This window comes from Narcine bancroftii, chromosome 9, assembly GCF_036971445.1.
Source record: "Narcine bancroftii isolate sNarBan1 chromosome 9, sNarBan1.hap1, whole genome shotgun sequence".
NCBI lineage: Eukaryota > Metazoa > Chordata > Chondrichthyes > Torpediniformes > Narcinidae > Narcine > Narcine bancroftii.
In genome coordinates this window covers 119,494,474-119,510,197 of record NC_091477.1, presented here as the reverse complement: position 1 = coordinate 119,510,197, position 15,724 = coordinate 119,494,474, and the positions used below count along the sequence as shown (strand labels likewise).

The following is a 15,724-nucleotide window of genomic DNA, read 5'->3' as shown; positions in this document are numbered from 1 at the left end:
GCCTCTCTCACCACCATCCCTCACCACATGTCTGCTATCCTTCAGCCTTCCTTGGTTCATCAGTTCCCTCCTGGTCCCTACTCTTTCTCCATTATACTGGGTATCTCACCTCTGCACCAATTCCTTCACTGCTTCAGTTCCACAGTGACATGCATGTCCATGGCCTCATGTACTGCCAGGTTGACACCACATTTAAACTGGAGAAATAACACTTTATATTTTGTCTTGCTAGCCTCCCACTAGACGGCTTCACCATTGAACTCCAATTTCTAATAAGTGCTTTCCCATTCCCCCCTCCCTTGCTTTCCCTCATCCCTCTGACTCCTTCCCCTCCTTGTCACCCACATGTTCCTCCAGCTCCCCACCCCAATCTCTTTTTCCTCCTCAACCTTCTGCCTCTCCCCATCACTTCTTGGCTCCTTCCCTCTTCCCCCCCGCCCCCCAACCAGCATTCACCTATCATTTGTAAGCCTGTGCTTCCTCCCACCCAAACATTCTAACTTGGCCATTTACCCGATCTTGGCATCATGTTTAATATATCCACCATCAAGAAATCTAAGGATTCTCTTCTGTAGAGTAGTGACAAACATGGGGGGTGGGGGAGAACATTGTGGTTACTTCATCTACAAACTGAACATAAGGTCCAGAAATGAATATAATTGAAACTTTGTAACTGACAAAGTCTGTGGACTGTGTTCTTTTTCGTAGAGGCCTCTTCCTTATAAACAGCAAAAGTAATGGGGAAATTGGAAATTTTAGAAGGCATATTTGTCATTAAATGGGTTAATTTGGGCAACTGAACTCGAATTTGCTGCAAAGCAAGACAATGATTATCATCTGGCTTCGAGCATTATTAGAGAAAATGATAGAAGCAGTGAACCCTGTATCTAATATATCTTGTATTATTACTTAAATTACACACTGTCAGAAGTTGATGATTTGTCTGTTAGAGATGTAGGATTGGCATAATTTAGAATGGTTCTGTTTGCAGGTTTTCAAGAAACCACCTCCAGGGGTTCGCAAGATTGTAATTGCTACCAACATTGCAGAGACAAGGTAATGGACCACACATAATCACTCTTGCCAAGAGAGAATTGCTCTCCAAATAACTCTCTACAAAATGCTTTTGTTCAGTGAACAGTTTTCTCAACAAATCTTCTATCATTTTGTTTATTCCTCCCAAGATTTCCATCCTGACTTCCCTCCAAACTTTTTCTTATTAAACATAGCTGAGATACAGTCCTTAAGCAAAACATAACATCTTGAGAGGAGAATATAAAGAGAATGTTCCAACTAATGGTAGAATCTAGAACTAGGGGATCGATATTTAAAATATAGAGACTTCTGTTTAGGTCAGAGATTGGTGAAGAGTTTTTCTGAGATTGAAAATAGAAACTCTTCCTTAAATGAGAATATAAGAGCTAGGAGTAGGAATCTGCTATCTGGCATGTTGCGCTGGCTTCACCATTCAAAAAGATCATGGATGATCTTTTCATGGACAGCTCCATTTACCCTACTATTCTCCATAACCCTGAATGTCCCAAGTATTCAAAAATCTATCTGAGTCATAAAAAATGAGGCAGGCTCTACTGCTTCATTGGGCAGAATATTCCACATATTTACTACTCTGGGAGAAGCATTTCTTCTTCACCTTTGTCCTAAATGTATTCTCCCAAATCTTGGGGCTATCTTCCTTCATTATTGTATCACCTGCCAGTGGAAACAGCCTTCCTGTTCTGTTATAATTTTGTTTCAGTAATATTACCCCTGCCCCATCCTTCTAAACCTCAAGGATTGTAGTCATAGACTACTCATTTTCTCCTCATAAGTTAATCCCTTTTTGGAACTATAAAGGACTAGTAAAAAAAAAAAGTGTTTGGCACAGACTAGAAGGGCCAAAGAGGCCTGTTTCTGTGCTGTAGTATACTATGGAATCAACCTGGTGAACCTCCTCTGCAAAGCCAATATATCCTTTCTAAAGTAAAGAGACCAGAACTGCATGCAGTACTCTGTACAGTTGCAACAGAACTTCCATCCTCTTAAATTGAATCCCTCTGGCTATAAAGGCCAATATCCCATTTGACTTGGTTACCTGTTGCACCTGGAAACTAATGCTTTGTCACTCAAGTGCATGCATTTGTAGGTGCTGAGTAGTCATTACCACCAGAGAATCTTGTCTTCAGCCTATTTACTTCGAGAGGTTGCAAAGTTCTGTAAACAGCCTAAGCCACCAGCATCCTCTGCGGTGAATAGGCTGAAGACGAGATTACTAATTCATCGGTAAGTACAGCACTTCCAGCAAAATACCAGAATATATCCTCAACAGTATTATAAAACCAGTACAAATCAGCAGACACGCAAAAGCTATTAAATTTTAAAGAATTTTGAATTTTGATTTCTTTTTAAATGTTTAAAATTTAGCCATACAGCACAGTAACAGGCCCTTTCGGCTCACGCGTTAATGTTGTCCATTTACACCCAAATGACCTACAACACCCCGCGCCCCCCCAGAGTGGGAAGAAACTGGATCCCCTGGGAAAGACCCACACAGACTTGAGGAGAACGTACAAACTCCTTGCAGAGAGTGCGGGATTCGAGTCCTGGTCCCGATCTCTGATGCTGTGACAGAGTTGCGCTAACTGCTATGTTAACTGTGGCACCCTTAAGCTAACCGTGCTGACCGAATCTTAAGCAAACTATCTGATGGATGAAGTTGGCAGGTCAGGCAGCATCCATGGGTAGAAATGGCCACTTGGAACATTTTATTATGACAATAACCTGTCCAGTTGGTCCTTGCTTGATTCAGTTTGTACCTGAGTTTATTGAAGGCTTGGACCATACATGAGCCAAGAAGCTGAATTTTAGGAATAAGAGATATTGTGCTGGCTATCTTGGGTGTAATTTGATGGAGTCTAGCAACCAGATAAAACTGAAATCAATTGGGATAAAAGCGGAAACATTCAAATGATTAAAGGCATGTCCTGCAGAAGGAAAAGGGTGTGCTTCCGAAGGCAAGTGTCTCAGTTTGGTACTTGGACATGGGAGTTTCTGATGGCAACATTCCTAGATCTCATAACCTTTCGGTTAGATAAGTTTAAAATGTCACAGAATTTTTGTTGCACTGATAGCTCCCTATTAAATTACTCTGACAGAGCTTTTCAACCAACAATGGTGTTGGAGCACTTTCAGATTCTGGACTGCAGTAATTCAAGCAAGTGGCTGACCATCCTGGGGGAGGTTGATAATAGGTGCTAAATGATGCTCACATCAGCCCTTTGGTCCTTCTTGTCCGTGCCAAACCATTATTCTGCCTAGTCCTAATGACCTACACCCAGACCATAGCCCTTCCATCAACGCATCTATCCAAAATTTTCTTAAATGTCACCATTTCTGCTGGCAGGTGAAGTAGTTCTTCTTAATGTTCCCTTTAAACTTTTCCTCTTTCATCCTTGACCCATGTCCTCTAGTTGTTGCCCATCCATCCTCAGTGGAAAAAGCCTACTTGCATTTCTCTTTTGCCCTCATAATTTGAAATACCTCTATCAAATCTCTCATTCTTCTAACCTGTTTAATCTTCCTTCAAATCCTGGCAACATCCTTGTAAATCTCCTCTGCACTCTTTCAATCTTATTAATATCTTACCTGTAAAACTACACACATTACAACTGATATCATCAGCTGGAAAACCTCACTGAACCAATGCTCTGCACTATTAATACATCCACATCTGCAAATGTTTTCTGAAGATAGTTTATGAGTGGAAAACACCGCTGAACTCAACATTTGTCATGTGATGGTGAGAGCTTATGAAGTGGACTGGTCCTGGTCCTCCAAATTTGACCTCATCAATGTTCACCATAACATCCCAACATCCCTATTCAATACTTTGATTTATGAAGGCCAGTGTGCCAAAAGCTCTCTTTGCGACCCTATCTGTGATGTCACTTTCAGGGAATTATGTATCTGTTCTTCTGTATTCCTCAGTGCCCTACAGTTTACTGCGTACATCCTACCTTGATTAGTCCTCCCACACTTCATCACTTCACATTTGTCTGCAGTACATTTCAACGAATGAACTTAAAAACATAGATTCAGGATATATGCGGCCTCTTCCTGAATTTGTGGTTCGGATGCCGATTCAAGCAGTGTACATCTCAATTCTTTGTTGCTACCAACTCCATCTTTTCATCTCCACCGGTAAATTTCTGGCCTGGAGTGGTGGCCATCAATACTTTTGGGCCCATCAATACTTTTGTTAAGTAATATTAAAAAGATATGTTTGGAATTAAGATTAAATAAATTTCAAGTAGCATTTTTGAGATTAGCAGTAGCGAGAAAATGTATTGCGATTACTTGGGAAAATTTATATAGATTTGAATTTACATAGATGGCGTACAGAATTGAGATTTCGTTTACCATTAGAAAAAATATTTACGAGATAATTACCTTTTTTATCAGAAACTCTGGATTACGTGGTTTAAAATTTTGAATACTTCAGCCTTGTGGTGGTGGAAGTACCTCAGTCCACAGTAATTGTCTATGTTATTGTATTTACATCTCCTTTCTTTGTTTTTTGGGCAGTAGATAGATGATAGTTTAGGGGTGGAATTAGGTAAGGGGGGGTTACATTGATTAAAGGGTGGGAAAGTGGTTTTTTTGGGCTATAAAACCATGTACATTTACTAATATATTTTATGTACTAATTGTTTTATTAACTTTATGTATTATGGTTTTAAGATTTTAAATAAAATATTCAAAAAAAAGTGGTACCTATCAAAGGAAGGATGCAGACCAAATGCCGGCAAATGGGACTGACCCAGAATACCAACTTGATCAGCCTGAATGAGTTGAGCCGAAGGGCCTGTTCAATGCTGTGTGGTTATGAATCTATATACCTGTCCAAAAAAAAGTTTCTCTGAGGGAAACTATTTTTTTTGGTCTAGCATTGGGCAACAATCCTATACACTGATCAAGATCAGACATGCAAACTTAATTCAGTATTTTCCCTTCCAAATCCATGTTCATCATTTCACTGTTCATTCTGCTCCATTCCTGTGTATATGCAGAAGCTTTGCAAGATTGTTAATACATAATGGATGACTTTAGTAGTGTGCAAAAAAAGTCCAGTGTTTTACCTACTGCTAAATAATTATACGCTTATCTTTGTGAGGTTTTTCAGTTGGTTGTTTTTCCAGACTCTTTTGTGTAGTCTTCCAAAGGCACTATTTGCCTTGGCGAGTCTGTTGTCTATCTCATTGTCACTCCTGTTCGGCTCCGAATCATGGGTCCTCTACCGGCATCACCTACGGCTCCTAGAACGCTTCCACCAGCGTTGTCTCCGCTCCATCCTCAACATCCATTGGAGCGCTTTCATCCCTAACGTACTCGAGATGGCAGAGGTCGAAAGCATCGAGTCCACGCTGCTGAAGATCCAGCTGCGCTGGATGGGTCACGTCTCCAGAATGGAGGACCATCGCCTTCCCAAGATCGTGTTATATGGCGAGCTCTCCACTGGCCACCGTGACAGAGGTGCACCAAAGAAAAGGTACAAGGACTGCCTAAAGAAATCTCTTGGTGCCTGCCACATTGACCACCGCCAGTGGGCTGATATCGCCTCAAACCGTGCATCTTGGCGCCTCACAGTTTGGCGGGCAGCAACCTCCTTTGAAGAAGACCGCAGAGCCCACCTCACTGACAAAAGGCAAAGGAGGAAAAACCCAACACCCAACCCCAACCAACCAATTTTCCCCTGCAGCCGCTGCAACCGTGTCTGCCTGTCCCGCATCGGACTTGTCAGCCACAAACGAGCCTGCAGCTGACGTGGACTTTTACCCCCTCCATAAATCTTCGTCCGTGAAGCCAAGCCAAAGAAGAAATAATTATAGTTGAGTTCTGCACTAATTAAAAACGTGAGGGATTCCATAATAAGTGTGTACAAAAAGCCATCCAAATAATCAAAAGACTCCACAGATCTTTAATGCTTTCTTTCTCTTGTATACTTATTCTTCTGTTCGCATTGAAACTTTTTCAACAGTCACTCAGTGCATTTGAAGCCATCATAATTCCATGCAAGATGTCTCCATTGCATAATTTAGAATTAAAAACTGGTTGCAGTTAAACATTTTTCATGAATGGCTAGCGTCCTTAGAGCAAATAGAATTGGCTTTTATTTGTTGTTATTATCTGGCGAACAGGATCTTTAAATCAGTGAACAGAATAGCTATTGGCCCTCAGAGAGCTGGACCACGGCAAACTTGATACTTAAACCTTCAAAGTCTTTTACCTGCTCAATAAACATAGCTGGTATTTTAGTTCTCTTTAAAAACCCCTTTAAGGGGCATTTTTGTTTGTCAAGATGGACCTGTGCCATTGGTGTTGGGCAGCGTCATTTCAAGTAAGGCAGATCTGTCGTTTCAATTTGGGCAGTTCACAGATGACACAAATCTCCTTTGAAGGGTGCTGCAAAAATATTAAACCTTGAGATTGGTGAGGTTCTGTGAATCGAGAATATTTAAGGTCACAGAACTAAGGTTTGCAGAAGCAATTAGCACTCTGAAGCAGTTACAGTGTAAAAGGCAGAACAGGCTTGAATGGATGAATGGCAGCTGTTCCTGGGGACAAGCACAGAGTCAGATATCCAGAGCTGTTGGAAGACCATCAACTCAGTGAAAGACACCCTTTTGTCTGGGCAAAACTTGTTGGGCTTCCAGTACATTGACATGTCGATCTGGGAATGCTGCTGCCTGGCCCATTCCAGGCTACAGGAATAGCTGCTGAAGGACGCACAGAGGCTTGGTGCAGCCAATGTGAGGGTGCTGTAGGGAAGGCCCACTCTCCAGAGTCCTTCCGTCACCAGGCACTGAGGGGCTGAGACCAGGCGAATATGGTTGGAATAGCTCACTTCCTTCCTGGAACAGCCAAAGATGAATAACCAATGTTTTGGGCCTGAGCCCTTCTTCAATATATTTTGAACGTTGGTTTTTTTTAATATATATATATTTATATACCTCTATGGACGCTGCATGACTTGCTGTGTTCCTCCAGCACTTGTGTGTTTTTACTAAAATGTCTTTGTTCAAACTGATCAACATCTTTTTTTCTGTACTTCATTTTTACTTCTGTACTATGTATGGGATGTTGAGCTAGATTGCTCGTAAAGCAAACATGACAATAAACTTGAACCTCAATAGATAAATTTAGAACTTTAGAAACCGAGTTGCCAATTTACCCCCCCCCCCCCCATAAGATCCTGCAAAATAGCAATGTGCTGTAATGAGAACATTTTTTATGGCTTTTATTTTGGCAAATAAAATGAAATAACGTGTGAATCACCTAAGAATTAAGAGATGTGAATGGCTGCCCCATTGAACGTTCAACAGAACTTTGTGAGCATTGGTAATATTTGAAGGGGTCTGATTGAACTGCATCAGTATGGATTAAAAATAAGGCATAAGATGGTTTGTTCAAAGGTGGTTTAAATGATTTTTTTTCTCCCTTTCAGCATTACCATAGATGATGTAGTTCACGTGATAGATGGAGGAAAGATTAAGGAAACTCACTTTGACACCCAAAATAATATCAGTACAATGGCTGCAGAGTGGGTCAGCAAAGCAAATGCCAAGCAACGGAAGGGTCGAGCTGGAAGGTAAAGCGTTCTTCTGCATCTGGCTTGTGTCAAGTAAAACTTTACACCAACTCACTACCATTTATGCCAACTTGTGTATAGGACGACCTGGAATTTCCGCCTAAAATGTAGGTTTTGAGCCCATCCTTTGTATGAGATAACTCCTCAAATCTGGCATTTACTGCTGACCAGTGGATGCTGTTAAAAGCAAATCACAATATTTTAATAACAAATTACCATATGAAGGTTTTAATTTTATTTGGATATTTTAAAATAAACCACTGTCTGCTCTTGTAACAGGCTGTTTAAAGCCTGTACATAGCAGATGGCAGTTGGACCGGGTGGATGGATGCCACAGAGGTCGCTGAGACTTGGCAAATAACTAATAGGGCTTGCGCGAGATTGCGTCGCAAGATGGGAGTGGTGTTGAGAGTTCACTGTTAAGGTAAGGATTTTGTTTTAGAAAATATGGAGCCCATATTTACAAAGTGTGGGTATTAATATTTAAATGAATCTCAGCATTCCCTTTCTCTTATAGGTCTTTCTCTCTCTCTTTGAAGATGTCCTGTTGTGCTGGTCTTTTTCCTGTTTTGTGTTGGAGGGTGAGGTAATGAGGGTTATAGGAGGTTTTCTTTTCTTATTTTCCTTTTTCCTTCTTTATATATGCCACATATTTGGAATGAATTTGAAATATTGCAATTGCTTATTATGTGATTTTAAAATAAAGTATTCAAAAAAAAGCTAAGGATTTTAGACCTGGCGAATGGGTCGATCTGGTTTCAAGGTGAATTTTTAAAGTTTTGCGGATCTTCCTATTTGATGACATATACGGTATTTGCATAGTGCAGTCAGTGTATGCTTGTTGAATTAAAGCTTATTGGTATTAGACTGGGCCTTATCTTTCTGGTCTCTGGTGAAGCATTTAATGTAGTTTTTAATTTGGCGAAACAGCACGGTAACAGACCCTACTGGCCCACACTGCCCAAATGCACCCACGTGTCCAAATAACCCCATGCATTTTTGGAATGTGGGAGGAAATTTGAGCTCCCAAAGGTACTGTAATAATTCGTACATTAGTATTGAACAAATCTATTTGTCTTAAAATAGGTTTAGATTTGGATTTTTTAGAAGCATGGAAATTTGAGATGATGGGGACAGGTGGGTAAGTGGATCTGAGTCCACGACCAGATCAGCTACAATTTTATTGAATGGCGGAGCAAGCTCCATGGTTAGATGGTTTGCTCCTGCTTCTCTTTCCTATGTTTATGTTCTTGTGGTGTTAATTCTGAATCTATCCCATTTCTTGCATATGTTATATAAAAAAAAAATTGTTCATGTTATTGGTTGTAGCTGGAACTTGTTTCCATTCTTGGAACTCATGAGAGTGAAAGCTCTCTGGATTCTGCTCCTTTCTCTCAGGTTCCTTCACCTCAGTTGTATTTGATTCGAGAGTGAGGTCTTCCTTTACAGATCAACCGAGGTATCGTCCTTGTATATATTTTTTAAAAATGGCTTCCCCTCTACTGGCATCAACTCAGCCCTTGCTTGCATCTCCTCTATTTCCTGCACCTCTGTCCTGACCCCCTCCACCCTGAGATGCAGCAGTACAGGGTTCTCCTTCCCTCATCTACCCCCCCCCCCCACCAGCCTTCACATTTAACATGTTATCCTCCACCCGCAGCATAATCCCTCCACCAGACACATCTTCCCCTCTCTGCTTTCGTAGGGTCCACTTATTCTTTCCCACTAATCATCCCATCGGTACCTACCCCTGTGACCTCAAGAAATGGCAACACTTGCCCTCACACCTTCTCCCTCAGCACCATTCAGGGCCCCAAACAATTATTCCAATTGAAGCCACACTTGTGAATCTGCAGGGATCATCTACTGCATCTGGTGCTCCTGTTGTGTCCTCCTTTACGTTGGAGAAACCAGACACAGACTGGATCGCTTCGTTCATCACTTTTGCTCTCTCAGGTGCAATATCAGGGACACTCCAGTGGCCAACCATTTTAATTCCACACATCATTCCCACTCTGACATGTCTCTTCATGGCTTCATGCGCTGCCAAACAGAGGCCATTGCAAAATTGGTAGAACAACACTGAATAGTCCGCCTAGGCTCTCTCCAACTAAAACAGCATTAATGTCAACTTCCTGAATTTACATTAGACCCTCCAAATCTCTCTCTCTTCCCCCTATCTCTTGGTCTCCTTTCCTCCAGCCCCCTCATCCCCTTCCCATTCAGATCTCCCCCCCTTTCCTATCACCTCTTCTACTCTCCTGTCTTTACCTTGAGCCAGTGCTCCTCCACCTGCCCCTTCCTCAACTCCACCTGCCCCTTCCTCAACTCCACCTGCCCCTTCCTCAACTCCACCTGCCCCTTCCTCAACTCCCCCACCCTTTCCACATTTTATTCAGGCCCCTGCCTGGTTTTTGCTCCTACCTTGACGAAGGGCTCAGGCTTGAAATGTTGGTTATCCTTTCTATGAATGCTGCGTGACCAGCTGAGTCTCTCCGGCACTTGTTTTGTATTCCAGAACAATTCTTTTCCTTACTGTTCAATCGTTCATTTAACGTGATTTTACAGTTAATTTACAAGGTACAAGGACTGCCTAAAGAAATCTCTTGGTGCCTGCCACATTGACCACCGCCAGTGGGCTGATATCGCCTCCAACCATGCATCTTGGCGCCTCACAGTTCGGCGGGCAGCAACCTCCTTTGAAGAAGACCGCAGAGCCCACCTCACTGACAAAAGGCAAAGGAGGAAAAACCCAACACCCAACCCACCATTTTCCCCTGCAGCCGCTGCAACCGTGTCTGCCTGTCCCGCATCGGACTTGTCAGCCACAAATGAGCCTGCAGCTGACGTGGACATTTACCCCCTCCATAAATCTTCGTCCGCGAAGCCAAGCCAAAGAAGAACAGTTACTTTATATAGTATAACCTGCTGGCGCATGTTCATTAATCTTGTGACTGTTACTGAAAAGTGGTTGTGTTCTCTTTCAGGGTGCAGCCAGGTTCCTGTTACCACTTGTACAATGGATTACGAGAGAGCCTCCTGGATGACTATCAGTTGCCTGAAATCATGAGGACTCCACTTGAAGAGCTTTGCTTGCAAATCAAGGTCAAAAATAATTACTGTTCAAGGCTAACCTTTCAAAGTTCTCATTTTAATTATCAACAAATTGAGGATGAACTCGCCAAGATAGTAGCATAGACTTAACTATTTAGTTCTTTTAATGGGAGAAAATCCTACCCCAACACCAAATATTCTGTCCTTCTGTGACAATCACAAATAGATTCAGTGGATAGACTTGCATTTAGTATCCCAAAGCACTGAACAGGCATTCGGACTGACGGTAGACCACTCCCCGCGCTCTCTCTTCCCCATCCCTCTGCTTTCATCCAGCTCTCCACCCATTTCCTTTGCCATTCACAGAGCCCCCTGTTTTCTGTTGTGCCCTCCCTCCCTTAGGCACTTATTATCTCCTGCCTGTGGGACTGTGCTCTTCCCCCTGCCTCTAACACCCCCCCCCACCACCATTTCATTTCAGGCACCTGCTCATACCTTGATGAAGAGCTAAAGCCTAAATGTTGGTTATGTCTCTTTATATTTGACCTGCTGAGTTTCTCCAGCAATTGCGCTTTATACATTTGAACTGGAACCCAGTTGAAATGAAACCTCAGGAATGCTGGAGGAACCCTGCAGACCTTGCAGCATTCATAGGAGGTAAAGATATATTACTGTCGTTTCGGGCCCAAGACCTTCCTGTTTTCCTCCTGTAACGAATCGCGCATAACAAGTAGCAATAGACAATGAACGAGACGGTGTTTCATTTTAAAATGCTAATTTTATTTCTTACTCTTAAGCTATAGTCTCAACTCATAAACAATCCTTAACACTAAATCTATATCCAGCTATATGCGGGTGTCTAATGTGTGTGTTATGATATACCCAAACCATTACAGTCCAGGCCAAAATGTAGAAAGTTGCTTTAATGTTCAGCCTTTAAATTCAGTGTTGAACTGTCGGCCTTTGAAATTTGATGACCAGAATTAATGATGAACTGATGGGAAGAGCGGAGTTGTGGGTGCTACAGACTCATGAATTCTCCTTGTGTTGCCTTTGAAGAAATGTCCATCCACACAAGCTGTGGTCACAACGGTCCTGGTCCTTTTGTAGGCAAGACTCAAACTGGGTGGCCTCCATGAAGCTTCCAAGACCCTGGTCTCTCCAAGTAATTTCACTTCTAGTCACACTTAAAAAATGAAGCCGTCTCTCCAAGTGACCTTCATTATTGGTCACAATCAGAATGAAGCACTTGGCTTCCCAAAAGACTCTCCTGGCTCGGGTCAATCCACTGAAAAGACCCAGTCATTCACAGGCCATGCTTTGCTATGAATCCACAAAAATGGCAGGTCACAAGAGCTGCTTCAAAAAGTTGCTTTCTCTTCAGCATTCAGAATGGTTCTCCCTTTACAAAATCACAAGGTCTTTGCCAATGTATTGAATTTCCCTCAGTTCTTCCAGTGAATTGAATTATCACTGGGCTATGACTTGTGTTGTGCTTGTGTGAAATGTTAACGGTGACCATTCAGTCCATCCTGTCTGTACTATCCCTTACAGTGGTAATCCCATTTTACTAAAATGGGTGTTTGTAATACTCCTATGGATGCTGTGAGACCTGCTGAGTTCCTCCAGCATTCCTGTGTTTTATTACAATCACAGCAAGTGCAGACTCATATTTTACTCCCCTGTTGTAATGAGGCCATGGTGGGTGAAAGCAATGTTATCGTTGGTGGAGAAGTCTAGCATTGCAATACCACCTGCCTGGGAGCAGCCTGCCTGAAAGGCCATACGTGGGATGAGCAGGTGAAGCCATAGTGTGCAATACTAAATAGATTATTGATTCGTAGAATCTTCTTGCACTATACAAGGCAGGTCACAACAAGATGGGGATCAAGAGCCAAGACTCTCTGTACTGAAGCTGCTGACAAGCCAAAGGAAACAAAGTTGTGCCGCATACAGTGCTAGAAGTTCAGCTGCTCAATATTTCATTATTTAGTCTTGTGTATCATTGTTAAAACTTTTCTCCCATCAGCTGCTCTTGGGTAGACGGTGTCGTCGGGATATGCCTCCTGAGAAGGGTACCTGCCTGTCATAGTCTTCCTCTCTCACTCAGCTTGCCTACCTGTGTCCTTGACTAAACTCCTCGCCACTACTGATGGCACAAGTTCATTTCAAGGCAAAGAGAGAAGAAAGAGCACAAAAAGCAGGCACGGGCGAGGGAATGAATGGTGGAGGAGGAGCATAAAGGGGTTTGGGGGGGTGGGGAAATAGGGGCTTAAAAATAGAGAAGTATTCTCACAAAGCTAGAGGGACTTACAATGTTTAATAATATTCAATAACTTTCAACAATAAAGTTCTGAGTGTTCTAATAATGCAGCTGGAAGTCTGCTGTGTTCAACCAGCACCAGCTTGACAGCAGCTTACAGCATTCACATGGCATTAAAATGTGCCTCACTTGACATGTTCCTGAAGCTCTGCTTGTATCCTTACACTTGTAAACCTTCTTTCTGACTAATTATTGCTCTGGTTAGCTGGAAATGTCACTGGATTTAACATCTTGTTGCTAACCAGCCATTCGGTCATATTTTTCTTGTTTTATTCTTTAACATAAAAGCAATGCCCATTTCTATAGTTTTGAATATAACAAGAATTCATGTTAAATGATGAGGATTTTTGAGCTTGTATTTAAAAATTATAACTTGATGAACTTCATTGTGATTCTACGGTTCTTAGAAACAATGTTGGAAACAGCAGGTCTGCGAAAAGAGAAGCAGTTAAGGTTTCAGACCCTTCAGAGCTGGGAAGGTAAGAAGTGAGACATTAAAGCCTGCAGATGCTGGAAAGAAAGAAAATAAAGTAACGTCCCCCCCCCCCCCCACCCCCACCCCCACCCCACCCCACCCAGGATGAAGGATCCCGAACTGATTCTCTTTCCGCAGGTGCCCCTTGTCCTGTTGAATGTTTCCAGAATGTTCTATTTTTATTTCAGGTTACCAGTGTTTTGTTTTCTTCTGTGTTATTCCCAGTTCTTCAATTTCTGGTTTTTACTGTCGTAGATTTTACGTCTCGGTCGAATTGCCCAGTTCCTGGAAAAGGCAATGCAGCCTCCATCAAAAGAAGCAGTGAACCTGGCTGTGACTCACCTAAAAGAGCTGGTAAGCCATTGGTGATTTAAAAGGACAGGGTGAGCTGAAATCTCTCCTCTTGACTGACAACACAATTGAATGTATAATATTGCAGGATGGTACAGGCCCTTCAGCCCATGATGTTATACTGACCTGCTCTACGGCAATCAAATTTTCCCTACCTCACACCCATAATCCTCTATTTTTCTTGCATCCATCTACCTATCCGAAAGCTTTTGAATGTCCCCATTGAAGTAGCCTCCACTGCCATCACTGGCAAGCATTCTATGCACTGTTAGGTCTGCTTTGTTCATGAATGAGTGAGTCAAACACCAGACTGAGTCGAAATCAAGGTTCTTTGTTCTTTATTGCCGGATTGTAACACTTGCAACTAACAGTGTTAGTTGGAGAAGGCGCATTCTGCCGTTATCAGCAAGTGGTGTTTTTTATATACCTTAGGATACGTACTTAGTAAATTATCATACCATGACATTGTCCAATGAATAAACTGTTGCTGTCCCTCTCTGCTAGCCTCCTGCACATCAATTTGTCATCCCCACTCTTATCTTGAGAGTACAAGGTCACAACTGCATCTTGTTACGGCCCAGCACTGGGTGACTCCCTCCACATTCCCAGCTCATGATGTTTTTACCTAACAGCACCCACCACTCTCTTTAGAAAGAGAAACTCGCCTTTGTTATCTCGCCAAAACTTTCATCCACTCAACTTCAACAGATGTCCTCTGGTATTTGCGGTGTGGCCCTGGGGATAAAGGTGCTGGTTGTCCATCCTATCTATGTCCCTCATAATCTTGAATACCTGTTAAGTCCCTTCTCATCCTTCGTTGCTCCAAGGAGAAAAGCCCGAGATCTGTCACAAATTATTCCCCCACCTCCTTGGTCTCCATGCAACCCATGTCCAAGCACACAAAAGCATCTGATATTTCAGCACAGAAGAGTTGCAATTAAGCTGTGGGTCAGTCTAGAGCAGCCATACGGCCCCCTTGGGAGTCACAGCACATTTAAGGGCCCAACAGATGAAAAAAAATATTTTTTGTTTTTTTTTTTGCCATGGGCATGAGAGAAGTATGGAAGAAACCAACTAAATGACTGCCTCACAGAGAAGGGGCCCCATAAACTTTGAGCAGAGTCCTAATGGCGCCATAGCCAAAAAAAGGTCAAGAATGTCTGATCTAAACAACCCTGAACTCACCCTTCAGCTAAAGGGCCATTGACCTGAAACATTAACTTTTCTCTTTCTATAACAGCTGCCTGAAATGCTGAGTACTTCTATCGTTTTCTGTTTTTATTTTAAAGTTTAACACCTGCAGTTCTGCTTCTAAATAATGGCGATGGGCTGTATGTCTGCAAATGTAAAGTCATGATTATCAATCCATTACAGAAAAGATGCATTTGTTCATTTTGTTGGCCCTTCTGCAAAGTGTTTATTCTCAATAAAGGAAATACTGATGAAAATATTCCACTTTGTAGCTGCAGAATAGTCCATCGACACAGTAGTGAAACGAGTGCAGTTTTCACGCCCTCTTACTCGAGAATTTCCGAACCTGAAGAGTTGACTGCCCATTTCCTTCCATCGAAGCTGCCTGTTCCAGAGACTTTCCAGCTTCTCGCCATTTGCTGGAAATGAGCAGTCTGATAGCTGGCATAATTCAATGGATCTGCAGGTGGAAAGCCGGGTTTTGCCATATATGTGCGGTAAGAATGTAAGAAATAGTAGCAGGAGTTGATTATCTGGCCCGTCGAGCCTGCTCTGCCTGTCTGGCAAGGCACAGAGCTTCACAATGAAGATTGATGAAGATGTTCCTTAACATTGATGGGAAGGAGTTCCAGCAGTGAGACAATAATGGCCAACAAAGGTCGAGAGCAAGAAAGTTCTGTACTTT

The 15,724-nt window shown here is 42.4% G+C and overlaps 1 protein-coding gene across 1 annotated transcript in view; it reads left to right on the top strand.

The window, feature by feature from the left end:
- Positions 1-15,724, top strand: part of dhx36 (DEAH (Asp-Glu-Ala-His) box polypeptide 36) — a 77,203-nt gene that overhangs the window by 38,027 nt on the left and 23,452 nt on the right. The window contains exons 14-17 of the mRNA XM_069897498.1: positions 992-1,056; positions 7,502-7,645; positions 10,633-10,750; positions 13,753-13,851. Of these exons, the coding sequence (XP_069753599.1) occupies positions 992-1,056; positions 7,502-7,645; positions 10,633-10,750; positions 13,753-13,851 (426 nt within the window). The remainder of the gene's footprint in view (positions 1-991; positions 1,057-7,501; positions 7,646-10,632; positions 10,751-13,752; positions 13,852-15,724) is intronic.